This window comes from Hyaena hyaena, unplaced genomic scaffold (assembly GCF_003009895.1).
Source record: "Hyaena hyaena isolate Hyena2069 unplaced genomic scaffold, ASM300989v1 scaffold_11, whole genome shotgun sequence".
NCBI classification, from domain to species: Eukaryota; Metazoa; Chordata; class Mammalia; order Carnivora; family Hyaenidae; genus Hyaena; species Hyaena hyaena.
Genome location: NW_024080643.1, coordinates 1,026,156 through 1,053,595, shown reverse-complemented (window position 1 = coordinate 1,053,595; position 27,440 = coordinate 1,026,156). Strand labels below are relative to the sequence as shown.

Genomic DNA, 27,440 nt, shown 5'->3' with positions numbered 1-27,440 from the left:
GTCAAGGATGGTTCAATGGTTTATTGAGGGCAGCTCCTCATTGAGAGGGGTGTCTTGTTCTTTCTAAAGTCAGGGACCAGATGCCTCCCTCTGTTGGTAGTGTGCCTCTATGATATTCAATCATATCATTTAGTCAGATGTTAAATAATAATATATAATCATTAAATAATAAATTCAGAGATTATATCATGAAATGCCTCCCCCCATCAGGCTGCTTCTTAGGGGAGGAAGGGTAGCATCCCCCACTTGGGTGGCTCTCAGAGTCGGCTGCCTGCTCCGAGTTCTCCCCGGGGTGTGGCATGGATACCACTTGACCCCCTCTTTGTAGAGCCTGTGGAACAGGCAATCCAAGCAGCCTCCGACCTTGCCACCCGGCGAAGGGCCAGGGTGGCCATCGCCTGACTGCTGCCAGGGCTGCCGTGTCTGCCATGGACTGAGCTGGTCTCCTTGTCGCCCCTTGTAGGACCAGGTAGACACACTGACCTTCCAGAGCCAGTCTCTGCGGGACCGAGCCAGACGCTTTGAGGAGGCCCTGAGGAAGAACACCGAAGAGCAGCTGGAGGTAGTCATGCCCCCACCTCAGCCTTGCGGCTCCCACAGGGTGCACCCCCCCCCACCGGGGCCACCTCTACAGTCTCCCCCAGTGACAAGACCTCTGTGTTGATCCACTGCTGAAGCCACTGCTGGCTGGGGCACGTCCCCATCAGTGCCTCTCTCCTGACACAGAGGACAGCTGTGGGGTTCTCTGGCAGCATGTTATTTTTGGCAGATTCTACTCCCCAGCCCTGAGCTCCTGTGCTCCACACAGCCTGGGAGCCCTCCCCACTGGGACCCCTCCTCCATCCCCTTGGGGACCCACCCCTGCACCCGCCCTGGGGAGAGTGGAGCTGGGACCCACCCCTTCCCCACCCTGGGGTCCCACCCCTCCACCCCCCTGGGGAGAGTAGAGGTGGGACCCGCCCCTCCACCTCCCTGGAAGCCCCCCTCCACCCCCATGGGGAGAGTAGAGGTGGGACCCATCGTTCTGGGAACCCACCCCTCAACCCCCCTTGGGAGAGTGGAGCCAGGACCTGCCCTCCACTCTACTCCCCCAGGTACCCAATGGCTGTGTTAGGAAGTTGAGGGGAGTTTTTCTCCCAGAAAAGCTGGCAAAATTCCTTCCCTCTGATGGAGGGTTGCCAGATAAAATACAGGATGCCCAGTTTAATTTGAATTATAAGTGAATTTTTTAGCATAAATATATCCCATGTAATACTGACACTTAGAAAAAGAAAGGGGGTTCATCCGGAATTCAGCCTTAACTCAAGGTCCTGTATTTTGTTGTTGTGTTGCTACATCTGGCAGCCTTACTCTAGCATTTTTCTAAAATGCCTTTTCTGCTTTTAAAACCACTTTGCTCACTTCCTACACAAGAATTCCTTCCCGCCCCCACCCCCCACTCTCCGTGGACACAGGGGAGACCTGTGAATCCTGACCTGTCTGTTGAATGAAGTCATCTAGTAGTAGTGTTAGGAGTAGTGTTAAAGCCAATGTTGAATCTACTCTTTTTACTCCATGAGCTCCCTTTGGGGGATGGGCCGGTAGCATCCTCCAGACCCATCAGTGGATGACGGCCTTACCTCTCTCATTCCCCAGGGAGCTGGGTTTCTCGCAGCATTTCCCCGGGGAGAGCCTGGGCATCTGGATCGGGGAAGGCTGGGAGTGTGCTCATGCTCACACTGGGGGGTCTCCTGGGAAGCCTGTTATGGGGGGCGTGACTGAACGGGATGCACACCGGGCTCTGCTCTGCTGAGCAGCTCTTGCTCCTATCGTTGTAGATTGCACTGGCTCCCTATCAGCACTTGGAAGAAGACATGAAGAGTTTGAAGCAGGTATTGGAGATGAAGAACCAGCAAATACACCAGCAGGAAAAGAAGATTATTGAGCTAGAAAAACTGGTGAGTCGGCCTGTGTCCTGGGGAGTGCCCCAGTAACCTGAGGGGTATGTCTTACCGTCATCACCTGTGTCTTAGTTAACGGTATGCAGACGGTGGGCCCTTCCCTGTCCTTTGCTTTCACCCGAGCAGAAATGCCACGGTTAGCCTCCAGGCCTTTCTTAGGAAGCCAGGAGCTTATTTATTCATTTATTTTGAGGGGAGGGTGGGGCAGGGGCAGAGAGAGAAAGGAAGAGAGAACCCAAAGCAGGCTCTGCGCTGATGGCAGTGAGCCCAACTTGGGGCTCAAACTCACAAACCACAGGATCGTAACCTGAGCCGAAGTTGGATGCTCCATGGCCTGAGCCACCCAGGTGCCCCTGGGAAGCCGGGAGTTCTAATAAGGGATCTGAAGCGGCTTCATTTTGTACAATCGGAGAGCCCTCCTGATTGCCCACCTCAGTACCCCATCCGTCCTCTCCCCTCCCTGGGGGAGTGCTGCTCTCTCCCTCCTCCCTGGGGCGATGGGTGGCCAGCCAGCATCAATGGAACATTCCCGATGTGTGCCAGGCACTGCGCACTTTACATATGTTTGTTCTTTAACCCCCACCCCCCACCCCGATAGCAAGGTGCTCTTGGGAGCCTCATTTCCTAGACGCATATGCAGACAGAGACCTAGGAAGAGGGTGTATCTCACTCAGAGCCCATAAGTGGCCGCCCAGGTGGGAGCCCTGACCCCCGGTCCCTGCTCTGCAGCCCTCCTCCTCCCCCTTCAGCCCAGCTCCCATGGAGCTAGCGAAGGGCCCCCCTGGATAACAGAGCACCCCAGAGCTCACCCCGTCCGCTGCAGGCACAAGGGTCATATGACAGCTAGAGCCCGACACCGTCCTCGAGTCACTAGCAGCGTGTGCCTAAGGAGACGGCATCTCGAGGTGGAAGTTGGCCTCACGGTCTCAGATCAATGGTTTTCCTTTTGTATTGTTGTATATTCACAGTGGACTTTGATGCTACAAAGAGAAGACACATGCATTATAAAAAAGTAGAAGATGAACACAAATAAGAAAATTAAAATGTACTTCCAGCCACTGCTAACACCTCCCAGAGTGTTTTTCTCTGCACAGCGTGTGCGCCCCACACACACGCCCACGTTCCTATGCCGCTTCCAGCGAGCAGACCTTTAACTTGCCATCTCGGTGACTGACCATCTCATCTGACCTTGAAAGTTCCCCGTTTGTCTCTGAAATATCCTGAGGCTGGTTTTCCCACACCGGGAGCTGGTCGAGGACTCCGTGTGGTGTTTGGTCACCATGTTCTCTCTATCCAGCACCTCTGCCCCTTGAGACGTCTCTCACTGCTCAGCGTAGGATGGGGGCAGACTGGGGTGTGACTGTCCACAGCCAGCATCCTGGGTAATGGTGACCACGTGGCTCCCCTCCCAGCCCGGCCCACAGAGAGACCCACGGCCCCCCACGTCCAGGCTGGGGCATCCGCATTCAGCTGTCTGGTCACCCGCAAGCTTCAGGGTTTATTTGGCTGTTCCCAGCCATGTTCCAGGCATTCTTCTCCTTCTAGAATCCTTTCAGCATAAAAAAAAAAAAGGACAAATTTAGTCACTTCCCATTTCTTGGGAGCAAAGATGCGGCTGACGGGAAGTGCAGGGCTATAGAGCTACGACAGAGGTCAGCCCTTCGGCTCAGCTCCCAGCCCCGTTCATGGGAGGGGACAGTTTTCTCCCCAGATTCACTAGCCAACAGTGAATTTGTCATTTTCTTTTCAAAAAATAATTTATTTCTAAATTTACCTTAGACTGGTACTGTACTTCCGCAAGGCCCCGGTGGGACACACAGACAGAGAAAAAGGCGTAAATTGCCGGGGAATGATAACCACGGATGATGTTATTTTCTGAGAATGTACCGAGCGGTCTTGGGCTTTGGGTTCCTGGCTGCCGGTACCCTCAGAAGGAAGAACTGTGTGCATGTTATTTATGTTTCCACCCCTCCATTCGTTCCGAACGTCATACTGTGCAAACGCTCCGGTTCAGGGATGCTGATGTAGTGCCGTTGGCCCACCGGGAAGAACCAGGGGGCCCATCAGCCAAAGCAGGGCCTGGTGGTGGTCACAGCTTCTCTCTGACAATAGGGACACTCACCATCAGAGATGTCTTCCACACAGGAACCTGATGTACACGCGCGCGCGCGCACACACACACACACACACACACACAAACACACAAACTGTTCATATCTAAAATATGAGTAACAGTAATACTTTGACTACGTATGGGTTGCACTCTGGTATTTTCTGTTCTGTTTCATTTTGTTTAAAAGAGACACGCTGCTGACGTCCCTCTAACTTGATTTTGTAATCGCTAAGGCAGCGCAAACTGTGGTTTGCAAAGCACCGTTCTTGATGACCCTCCAAAGCCCGGAAGCCTTGCTGAGAACCTCTTAACGCTGCATTTTTTTTAGGCGGAGAAAAACATTATCCTAGAAGAAAAGATCCAGGTTCTCCAGCAGCAGAATGAAGACCTCAAAGCAAGGATTGACCAGAACACCGTGGTCACAAGGTAGAGGGGCCTGGGCATCTGAGCTTAACAAACCATGTGTCACCTACAACGTGCCTTTGCTCTAGAGCTTCTCTGAGGGCTCTGTTCATACCCCTGCATCCAATTTACCTCACTCCCCTAACCTGTGTGGCTTCCCCACCCAGGTTCTTTGCATTTCTTGTGTCAAGAGAACAAATTACGCCACTATGCACACTACCTGGCCTGTGCCCTGGCTCTGCATATTCATTGTCCCCACCTTGGGGGAAATGAGTGAAATTGGCAGAAATCTGCGGCAGGGGTCTCCACACAGTGGAGACATGGAGGGCTGCTTTCTGGGGGTTTTGGAGAGAGTCACCAGCTGAGTGTCCCCAGGCAAAAGAGAAAAGCCACGGAAGCTGACGCCAAGCTGCATTGGCCGAGCGGTACAGATCCATGCGGGGCCCTCAGCTGCCGAGCTGTTCTGGGCTGGCCTGGCCAGCAGACGGCAGGGAGTAACGAAGCTAGAGTGAAGCCGTGTAGCCGAATGCAGCTACTCGGAGTAGTAGCATTCCCAGCTCAGTCCCCTACTCTGAGGAGCTCCAGCTTTCCAGGAAGGATGTGGAATGAAGCAGGGTTTGGGCTCGATCGGCCAACTGGACGTTACAGGCATACCTTAGGGACACTGTAGTTTCCTTTCCAGGCCACCACAAGGAAGCAAGTATCGTAATGAAGCAATCACCTGAATTTTTTCCCAATCAAATGAATGGTTTCTCAATAAATGTAAAAGTGAAGTTTATACTCTCTTCTAGTCTATTAAGTGAAATACCATTGTGTCCAAAAAAAACAATGGACGCACCTTAATGTAAAAATACTGTATTGCTAAAAAAATGCAAACCAGCATCTAACGGTTCAGAGAGCCGTAACCCTGGTGTGGGGGAGGGTCTTGGCACACTGGCTACTGACGGTCAGGGTGGCGGCGCTGGAGGCTGGAGTGACTGTGGCAATTTCTTAAAACGATAAAGTTCGCTACATCACTGGCCTGTTCCTTTCACGAGTGATTGCTCTGTAGCGCGTGACGCTGTGTGAGAGCGTTTCACCCACGGTAGAACTTCTTTCACAACTGGAGTCAGTCCTCTCAGTCCCTTCTGCTGCTTTATCCACTACGTCTGTGTGACATTCCAAATCCCGTGTTGTCATTTCAACCACCTTCATGGCATCTAGATCAGGAGCAGTTTCCGTGTCGAGAAACCACACGGTCCCTGAGCACCTGCCGTGGCCGGACACCAGGGATGCCGGGATTCAAAGGGTGCCTTGTCCAGCAGGCAGGCGGACACGCGGCCGAGCGCTCACAGCATGGGGCGGCAGCTGCTGTCACAGAGACCCAGGCCAGGGACGCGGAGACCAGAGGCGCTGTGCCTGTGCTGCCCTTGTTGAGTGCCACGTCCCTGGGCGGCACACCCACACCGCCCCCGCCCCTCTCCCGTCCTCCTCGGCCTTGGCGTTGGCTCTGCCCACCGGACAGCCAGCGCCTCCCCTGACTGGGCAGAGGGACTGTGAGCCACCTGTGTGTCGGCCTAGAGACTCTGGGAAGAGATGTGTCCGTGGGATGAGTGGAAATCACGTCTCAACGCAAGGTTCTTGGTCCCTGGGGGCCCACTTGTCCCTGTCCCCTCCCCCACGGGCAGCTACAGCCTCCTCGCTTGCCTCGAACCCACCGGCCTGGCGATTCTCCAGGTAAGTGCCTTCCAGCCTGATTGCTACCTGACTGTCTCTTATTCTCCTCCCACAGACAACTGTCGGAGGAAAACGCGAATCTCCAGGAATACGTCGAGAAAGAAACCCAGGAGAAGAAGAGATTGAGCCGCACCAACGAAGAGCTGCTTTGGAAGCTCCAAACCGGGGACCCAACCAGCCCTGTTAAACTCTCCCCCACGTCCCCTGTGTACCGTGGCTCCTCCTCGGGGCCCTCCTCTCCCGCCAGAGTCGGCACGACACCCAGATGACGCGCCACCACCACGCCGCCTGCGGGAGCTGTGACTCCTGCCCGCCCAGGCCTTCTACCTGGAGGGAGTGGTGACCAGGGGGCCGGCCGGGGGTCGCCGGCCCTGCGCGCATGCTCAGTAGCTGCCTAGCTGCATCCTAAGCAAAGTCCTCCTCTGACCCTCATGTAAGACTGCCCTGGTGTTGGCACTTAGGAAAGTGTGACCTGTAGTGTCTGATGTGCAAACGTTTGACCATAGTTAGAGCCGAGAGAAAGAAACTCCAGTTGGTCTTGAGCAATGAACTTTCACTGCAGAATTTCAGGTTAGTTACAAATAGCTCAGTTTTGGATCTACATTGAATAATCATTGTGTACTGCACCGATATGTGTGTATATTTAGATACACGTATATACACATGCAGCAGTCCCGAATTGTGTTTTTTATACCACGAAGTGCTGACATATTTTGGTGAAGGTCAGCAGTTTTCTAACTTGTGCCTAAGAATTATTGGGAAATGAAAATGCATTTCTATCTAGCTTCCCAGGAATATTTCTACCCAAAATAGAAAAAGGAAAAAAAAAAAAAGATACAGAGAAGAAGCGCCTTTCAACCTACCACCAAGTGGTAACTCTATTTAACACAAACACCAGCGATTTGTGAACGGTAACTGCCTTCGGAACAGTCAGCTTCTTAGCATGACGTGAGGTCACTATTATTCCATTCACAAGTTTTAATTGTTAATGCTCCTGTCGTGAGTGGTGAAGGGAGAAGGGTGGGAGACCCCGAGGGCTTTAGCCGTTTCACAGACGACACTCACGACAGTGAATCATCCAGTCTTGTAAACACAGGTTTTGCTTTTTACCCAAGTGGCATCTTGGAATCTGTCATGAAGCTATTGGCCCCTTGGGAAAGTGTGGAAGAGCATGACCTTCTAGAGGGAGGGGGAGGATGACCTTGGAGTTGACCAAGCCCATCCACACTCCATCCTCCGGAAGGGACCCTGCTAATAGGATCTGTATTTCGACTCAGCACAGAGTAAGAGAGTGTCCTCCGACACCCACACAGGCTGCTCTGATGGGACTGTCTAAAGGGCCAACCCACCAAACTACGACCCTCCGGCCCCCATTTCATAGGCCAGCCCCTATCAGTTTGGTTCTGTAACTCACCCCCGTCACTGTGCGTTGAGACTCAGGGGCTCTTGCAAGAGCTTCCAGAAAACCAACTCTTCCCTCCTGGGGGATCAGTTCCAAGCTGTGCTAGCTAGATCACCACATGACCTCCCACGCAGCCAGGTGTGCTTTCTGCCGGACGACCAAGTGGTACCACAGCTGGCAGCGGCCCCTTCTCAGGCCCCAGAGGAGCCCCCCTGACACAGCCAACCCCAGCAGTGCTGGCTCCTGGACTGGCATCTGGGTCGGAAACGGTAGACGTAGACTGTACAAGCTACCCCTGTATGTGCTGTGCAGCATGACACACAAAGAAAGACGTAGTTTTAACGGTTCATATGGTGACGACCATGACGCCTTTGTTTCCAGTTCGTGACAAAGACCCTACGCTTTCTCCCGATGGCCCCTCAAAATCGTCCCGGACACAGGGCTGCCTCTGAGCATGTCCGAGGCGAGCAGACCCATGCAAGGATGCTCCGAGCCGGGAAGAAATGGCCCACAGCAGGGCCTGCCCGGCCCGCACGTGGCCAGGCTGCAGACACGCCTGTGTGCGGCCCTGGCATGAATCCGGGCTTGCTGGCCTCGGGCCCATCTCATTTCTAGCAAACCTCCAAGGGTCTCAGCCCATCCTGGGGACATGCACAATGGACACCCATTGAAGAAACATTTCTTTTTTTCCTTTTAGTGGCTCTGCATGACGTTATGATACTGAGTTGGGCATCCCGTTAGAGTAGATCATGCCGCGTTGACTGAACACACAATTACTTATTCTGTTAGCAGGCATCACCTGCAGAGAATCACTCGGCAGCCTCCCGGCCCTGCCCGTCAGGAGCAGCTTCCTTCACGACACCTGCTGAATGCAGTCACACAGCAATACACATTTCAGTGTTCCGTTAGAATGTGCGACAGTGTGGTAGCCTACTGAGAAGTTGTAGTGACATTAGAGCTCCGTAATCCCTCACTAGGTGGACCAGAGCTTTGCCCTGACCAGCCCTGACCTCGGGTCCTTGAGCGAATTCCCGCATTGCTCTGGCTTCGCTCCTTCGTCATGGACACCCGTCACGTGTTGCTCGTATCCTGAAATGTGGGGGTCGGCAGCCACGATGCTCCCTCCTCACCCCCCTCCCCACCGTTAGGACTTGGACCTCCGTCGACCTGAAAGTCTCCCTGGCATCTGCATACAGATGCTGCAGCCTCCCCACCCACCTCCGACCCACCAAACCTCACCAGCCTCTTCACCTGGTGTTTGGGAGACATGTCCGTGCCCTCGCACCCACCCCTGCCCACCACAAGCTGGACAAGGTTGGGGGGGGCATCAGGGAAGGGGAGGGGGCTGACGGGCTGGCACACTTGGTGATTATTTGACTGGGGCCACACATGATTTATCTGGCCCCTGCAGTTTCTGTGTTGCATATTTGTGTTTGAAGCATATTAAAATTACCTTGAGGGACCTTCTGTGATATGCACTTGATGTAACCACTAGCCCGCTCAGGCTTCAGGAAACCCAGGCTGGGGGTCCGAGGCAGAGACCTGTTTTGCAGCCTGGGTTCCTTTTCTGCGTGTGCCAGGGTCCGCTGATCGTCACCGGGAGCCCTTCTCCCCAGGCGCAGCAGGTCCAGGGGCCCCGTAGCAGCCTTCCCGCCCAGATCTCCAGCAGCCCTGCCCTGGGCTTTAGAGCTCGGAGGCTCTGCTCAGGAAGGCCGTCTTCAGTAGCCTGGGATAGGCTGGAGTGGGTTGGAAAAGGGACACAAAAGACTGAATACAGTCCCCTCACCACTGATTTCAAATTCAGACTGAGACAGGTGCATGTGTCCACCCGTTGAGAGCTTGACATGTCCTAAATCCCATCCAGTTTTATCTAGATCATCACAGACGTTTCTCTTGAGTGGCAATGTCCACTTCCTTATCCTGAGCAATTCCTTATCCTGAGCTTTTGGCCCCAGGGCAGGACCCAGGACCCAGGAAAGTTCTGTAGCTCTCCCCGTAAACCTCCCCCCCCGCCCCGCCCCAGGGCAGCCAGGACACTCCCATTTCATCCTGAGCGCGCTTGCCCCCAACCCCTCCCCCACTGGCCTCAGGTTGGCCAGCCTGACCCTGGAGTGTCCACAGGGACCTGCCCCTTCTTGGGGCCAGAAGGGGGACCCCCAGGGTGGCCAGCTCCCCACGGTGGTTTTGGAGGGCATACGGCAGTGTTAGCTATTTGGAGAGACCTCAAGGCTGCCCTCCTGAACAGGCGCTGAACACAAGACTTCTTGCAGGTGATAAATCACCTCAAGTCACTCAGAGACCTGAGCGGGACACCACAGACCCCCTCGGGAATCACCCATGCTTCCGGACTCTTGATGGCAACTACGTATTTATTACTGATTCACTTGTCAACCTGTCCTGACCTGTTAGTTTCTTTCGGGGTGCCTTGTGTCCTCCCTTTTATAATAACCACTTCCCAGTGTCCTTGCCCTTACATGCGAGGTAAACAAGGCACATGTCAGCACCTCCACGTAACAGCAGAGGGAACTGGCGACTCGGCCCCTGGCACGTGTAGGAGAGGTTAGTGCTGGCTTCCTCCTGTCTGCAGGGAACTCCACCACCTCCCTCAGGTAATTTGCAGCAGGCAGAGACCTTTCAAGTGATCCCTCCGTCACCTGTGTGCCAAGGGCCCTTATACAGCCTCCTGCCGTTGCATGGGAGACGCGGGTCATCTCCCGGAGAAGGGAGTGAGGGAAGCGTTCAAGTTGGGGAGAAACCTCAAAGCTGAGTACTTCCCACCTGCTGTTGGAGCCGAATGCTGTTCTCAGGGCTGGTGCCGCATGGTGCAGCATCAGTGCCCGGCCACCAGGCAATGACTCAAGGACCACAGCCGGTCATTGCATCTGTGAGCATCAGGAGTCAGAGTCCCGTCCTCTGGAGACTTTGGGTCCAACATTAAAAAAAAAAAAAATCAGAAGGGCTGGTAGGTTGTCCCGGTTGTTAAGACAAAGGGAGTTAATTCACTTAGGTTTGCTAAACCGCTTATTTAGAAGCCATGTTGCCTCTCTTAAACTTCTTGCGGCAAAAACAAGAACAGCTGGGGTTTCTGAACACCAAGGTCAATTCTTCCCGCTCAGCATGGAGGGAAGATGCGCTCAGAAGGTGCAGGTGCGTTTTGCCTCACTCACCACGTGTGCAAGTTTCGCCGGTGCGGGCACCGAGGGGGATGGGATGGTGCGCAGCTCTAAGCGGGGACCACCGTGCTGCACGTGACCGAGGGCCCCGCAGGCTGCGGGCTGGCGAGGGGTTCTGGAGGATTCCTGGTGCTGCCGCGCCCAGCTGTTTGGAGGCTGCTTCTGATTCACCGGAAGTGCGTCCTAACCAGACCGCGCGAGGGATTACTGGCTCCAGGTGGCTCCCCCTCCGGCCTCCCCGGACGGGAATCCCGAGCGGGCCCAGGGCTTTCTGAGAAATGACTGCCACCTGGTTGGGGACTCCTCGGGCCGCTCGCCCGGCGCCGTGTAGGCCGCTAGGTGGCGCCGAGGGAACGGGGTCCGCCTAGCGCTCCCAGAGGCGAGGCGACTGACGGAGCGGGAGGGGACCTGCCCACGTGGCGTTCCCCGCGTGCGCGGCCCCGGGTCACTCCTGCGCTGGGCTCACCGGCCAACTGCAGAGCCTTTAACGGAGGGACCGCTCTCCGGGAGTCTCGTGGGGGATGACAAAGGGGACTGCCGCCTGCCCCTACGCGGGGCGTCCAAGCTCTGCGGCCTGGTGCGGGGTGTGGCGGACGACACGAGATGGTCCGATGGTCCGAGTTTCACAGCAGCCAAGATACTCCTGGGAAACCAGCAGCGGCTGCCTTGCCCTTGACTCCTAGGGCCCAGGGTGTCCGCTGAGAAAATGCCAAGGCTGGGCCGTGTCTTCCCCGGGCAGCACACCTCCCAGCATCGTGGTGTCTGAGAGCTACGGCCCCTGGACTGAATCTGTCTCCTGGGCAAGAAAGTGCTTCCTTCCGCAGCGGGGGAGTGGGGGACAAAGGGGCAATTACTGGGCCAGCTATAACCCTCCCCCAGCCCCTCCTCCCTGACAGACGCGGGGGGGAGAGGGAGGTGCAGGGCTAAGGTGCGCTGGTGCAAGGCAGCTTGGCCACACTGGCGCCCAAGTGCTTTGGCTGATGAGCAGCTTTATGCCCATGGCCGGCGGAAACCTCGGTGGGAAGACTTCCCCGCCCAAGTAAGCCAAGTCTGGAAAGAGTGGGTGGTGGGGAGATAGCCACAGAGGATCCTAAATGAGGGCTCTGGGGTTCCCTGGTTGAGGTGCTAGTCCTCGGAATGAGGCTTTCCACCATGGCTGAAGGAAAATGGGGCATTACGACATCCGGCTATAGGGGAACAGGAGAATACTATACAAGCAAAAGGCTTCTAGAACTCTCCGTGGGGCACTGCCAAGCTTGACAACCCCACCAGAGGCAGCCATGATTCTGGAGGACACTCTGTGCACGCTGAAGCCATAGACAGAATTTATTAGAGTTAGCGGAAGCATGAGATAATGTACCACAAAATAGTTTGATTTTACAACATATAGTAGGAGGTTGTGGACATATAGTATTGTCAGCAAAAATGGGATACAGAGTTTCACATTTTCTTAAAGGTGATGATGCGTGACCTCTACGCTTGTCCTTAAAAACAGGAGGGCCAGCAGAGACAGCCTGCTTTGCAGTTGTGTGTCAGAATCTAAATCTAGTTATCACAATTGTAAGAAACTATAAGAAAACTATTAGAAAAATAGATCAAACAAGCAAAAAATATTATACAATTTACATAATAAGAAACACAATTCTTTTAATAACGGCTCCACGGTCAATAAAAGAAAAGTTTTCTGGAGAAACCACAGCTCTTCAGGTTTGGTGACAAACCAGCCCTCACCCAGATCATCACCCACTGTGCTGCTTACACCCACCGACGCTGAAAGGCACAACTTAAGCAGGAAACATATTTTAAATACATATATTACAACTCCTCAAAAAGGAAAATAAGTCCCAAACTTAAAAAAAGTTTGTCATGAAGAAACACAAAATCATATACCTTGTTAATGACTTAACAAAGTCCAAGCGCATCTTCCTGACCCTGTGGGACATCCTCATACCCTGAGAAATTCAATTTGGACTTCACAGCCAAGGTCTTTATTTCATGGGGGTTTTTCAGCTGGCAGTTCAACACACTTACAGGGTGATCCAGGAGGGTTCCTTGAGAACTGTGCCCTGAGACCGTTGGCTGGTCCACATCCCTCTTGAAAGAGAAGCAATAGGCACATAAAGACTCTGGATCATAGTGATGAATATAGTATCAAAGTCAGTTGGCTTTTTTTTTTTTTTTTTTGCCTTAAAAACCCATTAGGCATCATAACTCTGGTGATGAAATACGGAGTGTAGCCTCTTGCACCACTGGATCAATAAAGCATTTCATTACCAAAAAAAGTCCACGAGAGTCAAAATGTCTCTCTCACTCTCCCTAAGGAGCCTTACTTACAATACTTTCATGATGATGGCAAACATGTATCTTAAATTATGCATAACAATTATACGTAACATATATTGAGTTCCATCTGCTGGTAAGTTTGTAACAGTTCTGCGCACAAGCACACAAGCGTCGCACACCTATGCCCGGCAGTGCGGGCATGCCTGGAAACTTCACCTGTGCTCGAGCGCCTCGGTGATGGGGGCCTGGCACGGCGATCCCTCGCTCCCGTCTTTACGGAGATGGCTCTGGGGAGCCGACACAGCCATCAGCTCGTACTAGAGGTGTAAAAGCGGGACACGTGAACCCGAAAGATGGGTCCTGGAGCAGAGCCAACAGGTCTTCGCCCGTGGTGAGGCCCCTGAAATGCCCACGAGCCCACCTATGGTCTGGGTGGGGCCTTCATGAGGCCCGCCCACCCTCACCCACGGGGCCCAGCCTCTGCCCCTGTGCTGTGCTGGTGTTAGGCCAGCGGCCATTCTGTGCAGACTGCAAAGCTCAGTCACTTCAAAACGGCCACCCAGTGGCTGGGACAGAGGGGTCGGGAGAGAGTAGAGCCCAGGTCACATCCACAGCCACGTGGGAATCCCCGCGAACAAGGGCCAGGCACCTCCTCCAGGTGTGCACACAGGCTACACCAAAGGTGTGTAAGGGGGTGCAGCAGGGCCTCTGGAACTCAGAAGGGTGAGGCCCCCCCAGGTGGTGCGGTCACCTGTGGACACGTGGCAGCAGGAAGCCTGTGACACCTGGACCACAGCACCAGCACCCGGGACCAGGAGGCTCATCTCCTGACAGTGGAACAAGCCCACGAGTCAGGAAGCCGAGGGGCTCTGACAACAGTATCAATTTAGCAGTGGTTCCCAAACAGCCCGGGAAGACGGCCCCGTCACTCCCTGCTACTGGCTTGGGAACACAAACGGGACCCAAAGTTGGGCTGAGGGGGTGAGTGGTGGGGTGGGCTGAGGAGTGTGCAGAGGCCCACTCTCTGGCTGAAGGTCCTCCTCCTGGATGGGGGCTCAGCCCCACCCACCCACGGAGCCCGCCTGCCTCCCTGGTGGGCCTCCGCGCCCCTCAGTCCTCAGCAGAGGTCTGGGGGCTCCAGCGTTCGCTTCTTTGTGAGCCTTCACGGGGTCACAAAAACCTGCAGGGCGGGGGACTATGGGAGGCAGGAAGGGGTGCTTACTCAACACAAATGGGTCTTTCCAATGTGGGTATTTGGGGCTGGGCCACAGATAAAAGCAGACACAACATCCCCGAAGGGCATCTCTAGAAGTATGGAATTTCTGATGATGTAGGGAAATAGTGGCCAGGCCGTGAAACAGAATCAGTCTTGCTTGGGGGCAGGGGACAGGGGGGAACCCAACTGTCGGGCACTTGTGGTGATTTCTTGCCTGTGTGTGTGTGTATTTGGGGGGAAGCAATGAACGCTGACATAGGAAAAAGCCCGTCCACACTGGGGAGGCTTACCCTCAACAGTGCTCCTTGCATCAGCATCCTCAATGCACAGAGGAGGAAAACCCTGGCCGCCGCCCAAAAACTGAAAGCACGGTGACCACATGAACTAATTATCCCTGTCACCCCCAGGCATCCTGTCCTAAGTGGGAGGCTCCTGGCCCCGGATGGGAGGCAGTGGGTGGGGGCTTCTCACTAGTGAGCCGTCAAGCCTTCCTGATGAGCCTCCTGGCCGCGGGCTGAGGAAGGCCCCATGCCAGCAGGCCCTCACCCCGCGGCTCACTGTCTGTTATCAGGCACATACACCTTGTCGGTTGGTAGAATGACACATGTCGCCGGCTGAAATGTCACCTAAACACACAGTCTGTTGTGTGCTGTCTGGCACAGAAATTTCAGTCAGAAAGAGCAATTAAAGCCAAGAACAAATTTTTTCTTTCCCCTCCACCTTTCTTGGACACTCTCTTTCCTTCAAGTTCTCTTTGCCTATAGGGAAAAATAACAGACGAATCAAGCAAACAAAGAGCTAACGAACCCTAAAAGACAGCAAGACAACCAAAACCCCAACAAAATAAGTTAATATTTATCAAAATATTGTACAGCACCAATCTACATAAATTTAAATATCTTTCTTTGGAAACCCATACTTTGGGCTCTTACACTCCTCCCTCTGTAACATTCACAAATGACAATTTAGAATAAAGCTTCCAGCAAGGCGATCAGGGCCGGGCACCGGCCAGCCCTCCGACCGACCCTGCCATTTGGCCATTTCATGAATCCTTGCAATTCTCGCCAAGAACCCACCGAGGGAGATCAGCCAAGTGCCATCAACTTATCAGGCTTCGTTCTGCCATATTTGTGTCAAAGGCCAGAAGGGGGGAAGAAATGGGAGCCTGGGCTTCAAAAGCAGCATTTACATTTTCTGGGGTATCCACATGCCCGTGTTCCTCACCTCCCATCGACATGGGGCCCTTCTGTGTCCTGAGCCACACTCTAATTAGAAGGAAGATCTGATCAGCGTTCGTCAACTCAGGCGCCTATCGGCAAGGAGTGTGTGAGCCGTGGAGCGCTCCAGTGCACGGGAGGGAGCACGCTGTGTTCAGGGGCCAGCACCGGCTCTCCGCCTTACAAACTGTGGAGGTGGGAGGTCTGGGGCAGGGCTGCAAACCCACATACAAACCTGCAGCATTTGGACAGGATACACGACAGGGACAGCAACATGACCCCAGAGTCTCAGGTGTGGACCCCACACGGAGTAAATATTTGGCCACTTTCCAAGTTAATACTAAGTGCCAACTTAATGTGGAGGGATTCACAGATGCTAACGGGAGGCCTCGGTTTGATTATGTAGAAGAGAGGGGCCGGAAGCAGCTGGCAGGAGCGGACACCTGCCTTGAGAACCTTGCAAGACTCCAGAAGCGGACCCACACGCATCGGAGGGTGGGACTTAGCGAAGACCCACAGGACACAGGGTTCTAAGCTCTGCTAAGCTAAGGCCAGTCCTATGTAAACGCGGTGTCACATCCCAGTTACTCGGGACACACCGCTGATGGCGCTAGATACCGGAAGCAGCAAGAAGTGCCCAGGCCCGGAGAGAGGATGGCTGGAGGAGGCCCCAGGCGTGTGGGGCAGGGCCAGCCATCCCTCGGTCCTCCAGCCTGGGTCCCGCGGTGGCGCTCCCTTCTGGTGGGCGACGGAGACACCCACCCTCGGTACCACCACTGCAGTGGGCCAGGTTCTGTCAGCGGTCGGGGCAGAGTCCCTGCCTGGAAAGGAGAGTGGGGGAGGACTCCCATTTCCAAGGACCCCTTCTGGAAGCAGAGAGGACAGGACTGGGCGAAGGAACCCAGGCTTGCTTTTCCTTTTTAAGTGAACGGCTGTCCTGTGGCTCTGGGGGCAGAACTGCTGAGGACACGCCGTTTGGGTTACTCATCTGGCGTGTACGCCGGGCTTCGGGGTCGAGCAGGGAGATGGGTGCTGACAGTTGGGAGTATGCACATGTTCGATACCAGGATGGTCCTCGGGAGGGAGGCCTGGGCTCCCCGGGGGAATAAGCAAAGGTGTCCGCCATTTTGCTCGCAGCGGCGCGGGCACGGGGCTGGCGAGGGCGAGGGCGGCTTTCTTTGCTCAGAGGGATGTGAGGAGACGCAGTGGAAGCCACAGCCGAGTGGCCCCGGCTGGGAGCTGTCAGAGGTGACCGGGACCCGGGGCGCCTGCCGCAGAGCCAGTCTGGGTGAGACACACGAGCTGTGGGCCGAGGCTGCATTTCAAGTAGTTGCACCTTCTGCTGCGTTGGGGCTTTGTGGATGTGGGGGGTCCTGATGCGTCGGTGGAGAGAGCGAGGTGCTCCCGGGGCCGCTGCGGGCATCCCTCAGGGCTGCTGCCACCTCTCGGAGCGGGGCTGCTCGTCACTTGCAATGGTCCAAATTGCTGTCAGGAGTCCTTGCCTGGTCAGCGGCCAGGGACGCCTCCTCACTGTGCCACAGACCGTAGCCGAAGTAGATGATGAAGCCTGTGGGCGAGAGCGGAGACCGTGTGCACAGGGCAGTGGGCAGGGCCGCCCTGGGGGAGTCCCATGGCCCCACGGGGCGGCCTCTCCGTGCCACCTGCCCCAGGCTTGCACCCATAGCAAGCGGCCCTCGTGGGCCAACTTTGTGTGTCTGGAGAAACACAGGACCCTTCCACTACCATCAGCCATGGTTCCCGTCAGCAAATAGTTCCCGTCTCGCCTCTACCTGCGGCAGAGAAACACTCCAGGGGCAGCCTCACACCAGGGCGGCTCCTGAGCAGGGGAGAAGCTGGGTGGGGGTTCCCAGAGGGGTGCTGGTCCCTCAGCTTCGTCCATGGCCACCTAGTTGGTGCCCTGTGGCCACTGGAGGGGACAGGACAGAGTCTCCAGCAGTCATACCGTTTCCCGCAAGGGCGGGACTTCTGACGGGCACCGGGGCCCCCAAAGGCTTTTCGTGTGGCTGCCACGGCCCCAACCGCCTCTGGTTTCTCAGTCCGTTCCAGTGTCGGGGACTCCAAAGCTCTGCGGTGGGGCCCAGAGATCTGAGCTTCTAACTACCCACCCAAGGACTGTGGCCCATGTGGCCCCGAGGCCACCTGTGTGCCAGAGACACAAGAAGAGCAGGCCGTAAAGGAAGGGCTCAGCCACCAAAAGCCCTGGAAAGAAGCTAGTGGCTTGGTGCACCTCCCAGGAGCTCACGTTTGGGGCGCGGGAACGAGCCGCTCACCCAGAGTCCAGAGGAAGGTGCACCGAGCACACAGCACCGCACAAACCGTGCCCATTCTCACAGAACGGCTCTCTGGGGGCCGTCTGTCTAAGCAGCCTCAGGCTACACTCTGCACATCACAGGGGGGGGCGGTCCGCAGAGCACAACTGTGAGGCGGCAGCGGTCTGCCCCTACGTGTGCTGGCCCACGGCTGAGGGTTTGGCAGAAGCACAGGCCTGGAGTCACCGTCCTTGGCAGGGACACTGAGGGGCAAGGGGCGAGGCCCACTCCCCCGACGTCAGCGCTGAGGATGGATTCTGAGTCCATCTCCCGTAGTCCCTGGTGCTGGACACTCGGGGACGGGGTGGGCCACAGTCAGTCCACAACAGGGCCAGCAACCAAAAGGTGACCCCAAGCTTCCCGCACACCCCACCAACAGGCGCAGCCCACATGGGCCAGTGGGCAGGTAGTGGCTGGGCGGGGCAGGCGCAGTCCAGGCTTTCTCGGGTCAGGGAAATGAATCGGCACTTTGTCAACAGCAGACCCGTAGCCTCGCTCTCTCAGCTCTCGCACAATGACGAGGCTGGCTCAGGCAAGAGTTATTAAAATGAAAAGTATCTAAAAGGGAGGGGAGGACCCACAACCTACTAGGGGCTCCTTACTGAGAGAAAACCGCTGGCAGCATGTGTTTTCGCTGTTTTGAAATCTGAAGCGGGAAGCTCAGTGACAAGAGGAACCCAGGCAAGTTACAGGGAAGACGATGGAGCAGCACAGCATCGGCTCTGGGGACTGGGGGACCGGGGGCGGGGGGGGGTGCCGAGACATGCTGTGACAGTGAAATCCAGGCTCTCACCTACCTATTAGCATCCACACTGCGAACCGGACCCACGTGCCTTGGTCCAGCTGCATCATGAGATAGACATTCACGAAGATGCTCAGGACGGGAAGCACCGGCAAGAAGGGCACCTGCAAAGACACCAGGCAACACTGTCATCTCTGCAGGGAGAGGAGCGTGTGGGGACGGTGCCCCTGCAGGCATGTAGCAAAACTACCTAGGAAAAGACAGTGTCCCCGAGTCAGAGGGACTGCGCTATTTATATGGGGAGGGGAAGCGAGCGCTCCCCAACCCACGTGCATCTGCACAGACATGCCCACACACGGGCAGAGGGGGTGGGAGTTTGGTTGGCACTAAGTGCCAAGGTGAGCTCTGTTCTAATTTTCCCCTCTTCCTATTCTCCTGCTAAAGAAAGGGCTAGAAGAGGGACTTCCACATTTCTCCAACAGTGGACTGCTTTATTATTTGTGTCACCTTCAAGGCTTGGCAATGTGATGCCATCCAGCCAGAAGGACGTGTATGAAAGGCCCTGTGGGGAGGAGTGCTGTGACATCTGAGGACCAGGGCAGGGCCAAGTGCCTTCTTCCAGGACCGCCCCCGCCCGCCCCAGCAGGTACCAGCTGCGTCTCATGTTCTCCGAGGCTGGCCGGCAAGCCCCTCCCTCCAGTGACCCTGGCCTGGCAGAGCCCACACGGGGCACAGGAGTGCGGCAGTCTGTGGCACCCACACAGGAGGCTCCCTATGGGTCCCCTAGACAGAGCTGCTCACCTTAAAGGAGAGCTTGGTCTTGCTCTCAGGCTGCCTCCAGATGATGACCGTCACCAGTGAGCACAGAAGGGCAGATATGGTGAGCATAAAGATGGCCCACAAGTCACCTTTTGTCAGTGCCTCCTTTCCAAGCACAGCCACAAGGCAGAAGGTGAGGATCAGAATTGCTATGGGAGAGAGAGAGAGGTGCAATTCAATCTTGTTTAAAATCCCCAGATACCCTGTTTTCCCAACACCTATGGAGAAGGAGGCTATACTTCGGCACCATTAACTACCGCGAGGGCAGAATGACGGACCTCACGGTCCAGCAGTAGGACACAGGCTTATCCCTTCCAGCCCCGCCTCCACCACCAGCGACGAGAAACCATACAATGCCAATGAGCAAGACCCCAAACACCTTAAAGAGAAGGGCAGGCTCTTACCTATGAGGCTGGTTGAAATGTTCACAATTAGCCCGGAGGATTTGGAAGGCTCCGCATTTCTGGGTGAAAGTATGGTTTTCAAAGAAAATCTCTCTGCTTCTGGTAAAAAGCCTGTCTGGGAATCACTGGTGCTCACCAATTCATTCTGGTCCACTTGATCTAGTTCATCGGTGGTTCTGGCCATCTGGTATACCATGTTAGGTTGCTCTGGCTGATAGCTGTCAAGAAATATAGTGCATGACCACCATAGTGTGCTTTAAATGGGCAAGAGGACACATACCAACTCGAGTTCTTAGCAAGCTTCAAAGGTAAGCTGCCCAGGACACAAAGCATAAATGGGAAGAACACGGACAGAATGTTGCATTCTCCAGCAAAGCAGATACAGAGGAGGGGACCTGAGTCCGCGTTCTCTGTTCCCACTTCTTGGCAACACCCTCCTTGGTGTCTCTGATTTGAGGCACTTTGACCTTCCCCATGAACCAGCCCAGAGGAATGTCCTGACATGGTTTCTCCTGCTCTGAGAAGTAGCACCGGCCCTTGGATGCTTAAGATATTAGGCCACTTCCAACAGAACCATGGCTGAAGGGAGCCGGAAGTACACACGGAAATAGAAAGCAGTAATGTTAGGATCCTATTTGGTCCAGAGAGCCAGAGAAATGTGTCTGCAGGCTGACAGGTTTGAGAAATTCTGTTTGTGAGATTTAATTGGATCAATTTATTTTAAAACTCCAAATGCCTTAGAACAAATAACTTGATGGAGCTGGCTAAAGGACTGAGCCTGTGGCCTGACTTCCAAGACACAAGCTTCCTGCAAGTAAAGCATTCGTTTAAAATGAGGCTCCTTATCTTCCACCCAAAATGAACAGAGCTCAAATCATTCCTACCAGCTATGAAAAACAGAGTGCTTTCTGAATTATTTTGCATCTAATCTAAGAGTGAGCATAAAGATACTTAACCAGTTTTTCGCAGACTCACTTATGTTAATACCAGTCTATTAAGAATGTGAGGGCACCTCGGAAAAGGTGCCAGTGTTGAGCCCTTAGGAAGGAATAAGTGGTCAGAAAACTAGCCAACTAGTTTTAGCTGATTCTACACAGCCGCTACGGAGGCTCAACTCAAGTCTGACATACATTAGATGCTAAGCACATTAGAAATGGAATTCACGATCTTGCAAGTATTCTAGGTGACCACCAGCGATAGTCTCCATGACTGTGTATTCCCATGGTAAAGGCTCCCTTGAGCCACTCCTGGGGGTGAGGAAGTAGAGCCCGGTCCTTCCAGAACAAGGAAAACTGGGGCCCAGGGGTGTGCTCTGGGAGGCCCACTGGGACAGCTGGGAACGGGACACCACGCCTAGGCCCTGTGCTGCTTTATCATGGCCATCCGTGGGGCCGGTCGGGAAGACACAAGGCTAAAACAGCAAGAACGTGGGAAGTCACTGATCACCAACCTTGGCCACTCCATCCATCTACAGCGGCTCCTTCCTCCAGTGGCAGGACTGCTGCTCAGAAGCACCACGCTGAGCTCAGCTTCACACAGCTTGGGTCCCCCAGTCCCCACCAAGACTAGTTCCCAGTGCCCTCCAAACTAAGAACCTGGACCAAACTGAAACCATTACCCTATGCCTTCAAAATCTCTGCTCCCTGGATCCAGGCCCAAGAGCTGGGCTGAGAACCTGTCTACCCTCCCGATATCTCACCAGAAAAACGAGGGTGCATGATAGTGAGAGGCGGGCCCCCTGACTCTTTCTTTCCAAAGATGTTCTCTGTAACTAGGCTCTCAACCACCAAACCCCACCCTCTCCAGGAGAGTTCCCAAAGATCAGTTCCCAAAATTAACAACCTAAAATTTACACTGAATAAACCAATAACCTGATCTCTGAAAAGGCTAACAGGGTGCACCTTTCTACCACAGAACCCAGAAGAGCCATACATACCGTAAGACCAACACGCAGGCAGCCACCAAAGAGTAAGCCAGGAGAGTGCCGATTGACATGAGGTCTACCAGGTCCTTCAGGTCAAAGACAAAGGCCATCACAGCTGGGGAGAAACAATCATCAGGATCCATGGATGGCCCTCCACACATTTACAGCCAGAACACCACCCACCCGTGATCCAGGGCACACAGGGGATGTTCCTTTTACTTGCTTCCTCACCCCAGCCCCTTCCATGCAAAGACACTGTAATATTGATTAAAAGAAGAAAAGATGAGGATTCAATCACATACACAGTCCCCAGAAGACAGTAATATAGAGAGTACTTTCATCAACATAACCTTTATTGATCCTTATGGCAACTCTGCAAGCTGTCCCTACAGTACACATGGAGAAACTGAAGTCAAATATGTTAGGACACTTATCTAAGGTCACATAGCCAGGAAGTGGAAAACTCAGGATCTCAACTAGGTTCTTGTGGCTCTGAGTCCAGTGTGTCTTTCTTTATACCAAGCAGACTCACAGACAGTCAGGTATACCTATCCATCTACCTACACACCATCCATCCATCCATCCATCCATCCATCCATCCATCCATCCATCCTCTGTCCATCAATCACCCATCATCTATCCATTTATCCAGCCATCCAACTATTTACCCATCATCCAGCCATCCATTCATCCATCCAGCACTCACTAAGGGTATGTCAGTCAATGAACATTAGATGTACACCATCAAACAGGGCAGACCAGACAGTCTCTGGCTTCCCTGAGTGTATCATCTAAGACTTAGGCATCAATAGGCAACAGTGATGAGCAGGTGCAAGTCCAGTGCTCTGGGAGGTCTCACAGGGGCTCCTGACCCAGACAGGTGAACATGAAAAGCAGTGTTATTTCCAAACCGTATCCTTAGCTTTACCATGACCCCACTTAAAAAAATATACAACATACATGCTTATTTGAAAATATTTTGTAATTTTTATGAGTATATATCTCTATTGATGTGGGTATACATGTAAAGCTCCCCATTTAAAAAATAACTTGAATAGATCTACTTTGGGATATTTTCAAATATACAGGCAAACAATACGATATTAAAGCATAAACACAAGACCATGACTTTTCCACAAATCCTTCCCAAGCCCCTGTAGATCACTCCAACTAAAACAAATTTAAATGGAGGATAAATAACAGGATCAAAGAGCAATGCTGGGCCTTCTGGATCATTAGAAGAGCATCCAACCGTGCATGCCTCAGATGCCAACATTCCCACTCACACAGAAACTTAAGCCATACTTTTCCATGTGGGGTGATTTTAGAAAACCAAATACTTATTTACCACTCCCACCAAATGAGAAGAAGGAGTAAATCCCTGGTCTGGTGAATGCATGTCCTTTATAGTCGCTTTAAAGATTATAATTTCATCTCCCTTGATCAGCAAGGAAGGAAATTAAAGGCCAGGTTTTAGTATGATCAAATTACATGTAAATACTGAAAGAACACTTACTATTTCCAATTCCTTAATCTCTTAAATATACTGGTCATATTCTGACATATGGTGTCCCTTAACTGACCGCTGAGGTCACTGTCAAGACTGTACAATTACACAACAAATTTGTTAAGTAATGAAAAACCAGCTTTCTTTCATTAGATGACATTAATCCACACAACTAAGCACACTTTGCTAAGGGCATAAACACTACTAACAACAATTCATTCATGTAAGAGGATCCAACTGCCTTACCAATGGCTATTCAGCAAGTATAGACTGTGGTATAGACTGAACTCGTACCACGTGTCCTACTATATCGCAAAGACCTACTGCGCCGCTCACACCCTGGAAGGGAGCCAGCCACTTTGGCATAAAAACAAACCAGGAACCAAGAGTCAGACCTACTGGGTGTAGGTGAACCTCCTCACGTCACAGCTCTGTGCCATGGAATACTGACTGCCTTGTGTGGCTAGGAGGGGCCATTATTAAAGGAGAAAACAGAGAAAACCAACAGCATAGCATATATGCACATAATTTCCTTGGAGGTTCCCCTTTTCTTAATCGGGGGCCCCTGGAATATCACGTCACCCAAGGGTTCTTTGTGCACTGATTTCAGCTGTCTACGCTGTCTTCTCGGTGAGGAACCTGTTATTTGATAAGATAAACCTCCGCTGAGCCTGCCATTATTTATAAACTCACACAGCAGCTGGCACCAGCAACACCCTCAATATCTCCTGGAAAACAGGAGCACATTTCATAAGACCCTGACACGAAGGGACTCTCGTTTCCCCGAGAATTCCAGGCTAAGATACACAGACAATGAATTTCCAGTACGAACAAAAAGTCACTTGTTTTATACCACGCAAGGAGATGTTGTCCTACCGTCTACTCAGGGACATTCAGAAAAGGGGAAATGCAAATGGCTCTGAGGACACAGCATATGTGTTCCGAGCTCTGACAAGGAGGGCAATAATAATAATAAAATAATTCAACTTGTCGAGAAGTCCATCACACCCTCTGTAAAACTGGCCTCCCCCCACCCCTGTAGTCAAAAGGGCAGTTACCTGGCAGTAATCCAGGTTCCAAGGGTGAAAACCAAACGTTAAAAAGGCCAGTTTCAACTTCTCACAGACGGATACAATTCAAGATACTTCCCTAAGGACTCAACGGTTAAACATACTGGCATGTGGAATCCTTACCGGCAATGGCACCTGAGGTCACCGTGGCGATTATTGGTGTTTTGGTCCTATCGTTGATTTTGGCCAAAAATTTGAACAGCAGCCCGTCTTCAGCCATGGCATAGATAACTCGAGGCATGGGGAACATGGAGCCTAAAAGACTAGATCGGAGAAAACAAAGTGCATCTGTAACACTGGCTCATCAGGAAAAAAGGCACCATAATGTGACCATGATGTGGTTTGCCATACGCATACCACCGAAAGGGAGCCCTGAACCTCTCACCAGGAACTGCCACCCTTCAAACTAGGTGAAGCCCATGGCTAAAAGACAAAATTCAATACATCAACCCCAGAAAAAGCACTTACTGTATGTGATGGCAAACATCTAACATAAACAAGCAAAGGATCCAGTAGTAATTTTTATGAAAAGGAAATTCTGTACTTATTCCCCGCATAACTTTAGCTGAACCAAAGGGCCAAATTACAGTGTTCAAAGAGATGGCCCTGGTCCAGGGGCCAAGGCTGGGGACAGAGAGCCAGACATGCTGAGCTGTGACGTGATGATGTTAGATAGTGGGCCACGGACTCTCCAGAATGAACGGTCAGTACCAACTCGTGGGATGGTTGATAACAAGGTGAGAAACCAGAGCATCAGGGTTGGGGTGCTGGTTCTATCTCAAGGGAAAAGAGTGACATTAAGAGCAACCCCCGTGCGTCAGGCCTTACCTGGTAGAGAGAGCACAGAGGGAGCCGACGGCCACTGCATACTTGGCACCTTCCCAGCCCACGTGCTTGAAGGCGTCAGGCAGGGGGCTGTTCTTGTCCAGGCAGAAGTAGGGCATCATGAGTGTGAGGGCGGCAGACACCCCAAAGTAAGCAATGAAGCAAATCAGGAGGGAAGCGACAATCCCCACGGGGATGGCCTTCTGAGGGTTCTTGACTTCTTCACCTAGAAGCAGCAAGGAGTCAGGCCCAGGAGAGCAAGACAGTGAGGGGCAGCCCCATGAACCCAGAAGGTGCCCGAGGACGTGCAGTGTCCAGACAGTCCAGGCCACCCATAAATGACCGCCCCGCAGTGCTCAGCCCAATGGGAAGCAGGGACTTTGGGGCTTCTGGGAACCAGCAGGGGGCTCTCCTAACACAGACCAGCAGACTCGTACGCCCAGGGATGGCATTCTAGGCCTTTGCTCCATGGCTCAGCCAAGGAAAAGACTTGTTTCCTTTGGCAGAGAAAATTCAGGAGGCTGATAGAGCCCAGCCTATTCAATCGCAAGAATAACAATATTTTTAATGGCCTCATCTCTCCCGGATGATGCACAGATATGAAACCAGGCTGCAGCCGCGGCTGTCATTATCCCAGTCTAACAGCTGAGCGGTTAGTCACGTTCATGATGCAGATTTTCCTGTCAGGCGCTGCTGCTTGGGGAAGTGATAAAAGGCGGGGAAAGATTAGCAGGAAGCCACAAGTGTACACGTTACTCCTGTGTGAAAGAGCGGCAGCCGGCACATGCCTGCAGGAAGGAAAACCGCAGCCCGTGGGTAAAACTGGCCCAGCCCACCTGATGAGGAAGGAGGACCCTCGGCCCGGGCTCCAGGCAGTGGGCGGCGGCCTACCTGTGGTGGCGATGCAGTCAAAGCCCACGAAGGCATAGAAGCAGGTTGCTGCTCCTGACAGGACCCCCGAGAACCCGAAGGGCATGAATCCACCACCGCCGGGCTTCCCTACTTTTGTGTCACTAGAATAAAAGAGCCAAAGATCATTACCACCCACGTCGCAGTCCTGAAGAGAAGCCGTTCCAGTCGCCCTACCCACTGCTGGGCAGGGGCACTCCAGACCCTTGGAGAATGACTCCCAAGGCGGCTGTCACCCCAGCCGGTGAGTCACTGGCCACTGCTCTGTGAGGCCTGCAGCCACGGGTACCCTCACTAAGCCCGGTCCGGAATGGGGAGGGCGCAGCAACCCAGGGGGCCAACGGGGAGGTGGGAACAGCCAACCCATGAGCCTCTCCCCCAGGACCCTCAAACAAACACCACATTAGAAAAAGCGCTGTCACCTGGGTGCAGCCGCCCCCCCAACCAGGAACCAAATGTAAAAAGTTTCCTATATTTACCAGTAACTCAAGTCTCAAAAGAAGCAGAGATACTGAGGTTTAAAAAAAAAAAAAAAAGAAAAACTGTCTTCGTCAACAAGAGCATTTCCCAAGCCCCACAGCACATGGTAAACAGGGATGTGGACATGGTTGTGGACCAGTGCCCCCCAGTGCCTCCCAGCACCCAGCATGGCTCAGGCGGGGCGCAGGGCCTATCTGCCAACGTAACAGACACAGTCCAACACTTTGTAAACCCTGGAGGTCCTTAAGATTCAGGAAATAGTTCCAAGGAAGTGAAACTGAGTCTCTAAATAGCGTGTCCAGGCCCAGAATGGCCACATGGGACCTGGGCTGGATCCCTCTCGTCGTTCTGGACGGCTACTCCAGGCCCCACCCATCACGGGGTGATTCTAAGCCTCATACACCCCAGGCCTCTGGCACCGCCTGAAAAACAGAAGACCTCCCAGCCCAGAAAGGGTGGCTTGGCTCCTCCCTCACCAGCCACATGTTTAGCTGGCTGCAGGCTGCAGGCCTTCTGTCGCACAGTCACCTAACAGAGTCCCTGAAGACGGTCCCCACCTCCCCTTGGTCCCTCCTAACTCAGCAAGCTGACAACTGCCTGGCTCTGCAGGGGAAGCTGCCCTTGACCACTTGACTTCCAAACATATGAAGGGGAGCCATAGAGAATATTCCAGTCCTACAAAGATGTTAAGGCTGGGTTAGCAAATCATTGGTCAAATTTGCTTGCAGAGGGGTTTACCGACTAATAAAACAGATAACCACTTTAGACCCAGTATTTCCTAATAGTGAGCCTGGTACTGATTCCTACAGGGTTCTTGGTTTCAGAATCTGCTGCTGAGTCCCTGGACATGAGAGCGTGAAGCAGGCCCTTAGTCTGGCACTTAATACAGTTCAGTAAGTAGCAATGTGAGGGAGACCCCCAGAAACACACAAGCAATAGACGTAGGAAAAATTGTTGCCAGACTCAAA

The 27,440-nt window shown here is 53.4% G+C and overlaps 2 protein-coding genes across 8 annotated transcripts in view; one reads left to right on the top strand and one right to left on the bottom strand.

Moving 5' to 3' along the window:
- The window catches only part of MTUS2 (microtubule associated scaffold protein 2), a 350,179-nt gene extending 342,899 nt beyond the window's left edge, over positions 1-7,280 (top strand). For all 4 annotated transcript variants that reach the window (XM_039255683.1, XM_039255679.1, XM_039255682.1 and 1 more), the window contains 4 exons: positions 464-562; positions 1,818-1,937; positions 4,382-4,479; positions 6,227-7,280. In XM_039255683.1, the coding sequence (XP_039111614.1) occupies positions 464-562; positions 1,818-1,937; positions 4,382-4,479; positions 6,227-6,440 (531 nt within the window). In that variant the 3' untranslated portion in view covers positions 6,441-7,280. The remainder of the gene's footprint in view (positions 1-463; positions 563-1,817; positions 1,938-4,381; positions 4,480-6,226) is intronic.
- A 4,767-nt stretch (positions 7,281-12,047) lies between these two features.
- SLC7A1 (solute carrier family 7 member 1) overlaps positions 12,048-27,440 on the bottom strand; it is a 76,923-nt gene continuing 61,530 nt past the window's right edge. For all 4 annotated transcript variants that reach the window (XM_039254574.1, XM_039254565.1, XM_039254590.1 and 1 more), the window contains 8 exons: positions 25,975-26,096; positions 25,087-25,309; positions 24,382-24,521; positions 21,694-21,796; positions 19,758-19,975; positions 19,336-19,502; positions 18,590-18,698; positions 12,048-17,029 (listed from right to left, as the gene is read on the bottom strand). In XM_039254574.1, the coding sequence (XP_039110505.1) occupies positions 16,926-17,029; positions 18,590-18,698; positions 19,336-19,502; positions 19,758-19,975; positions 21,694-21,796; positions 24,382-24,521; positions 25,087-25,309; positions 25,975-26,096 (1,186 nt within the window). In that variant the 3' untranslated portion in view covers positions 12,048-16,925. The remainder of the gene's footprint in view (positions 17,030-18,589; positions 18,699-19,335; positions 19,503-19,757; positions 19,976-21,693; positions 21,797-24,381; positions 24,522-25,086; positions 25,310-25,974; positions 26,097-27,440) is intronic.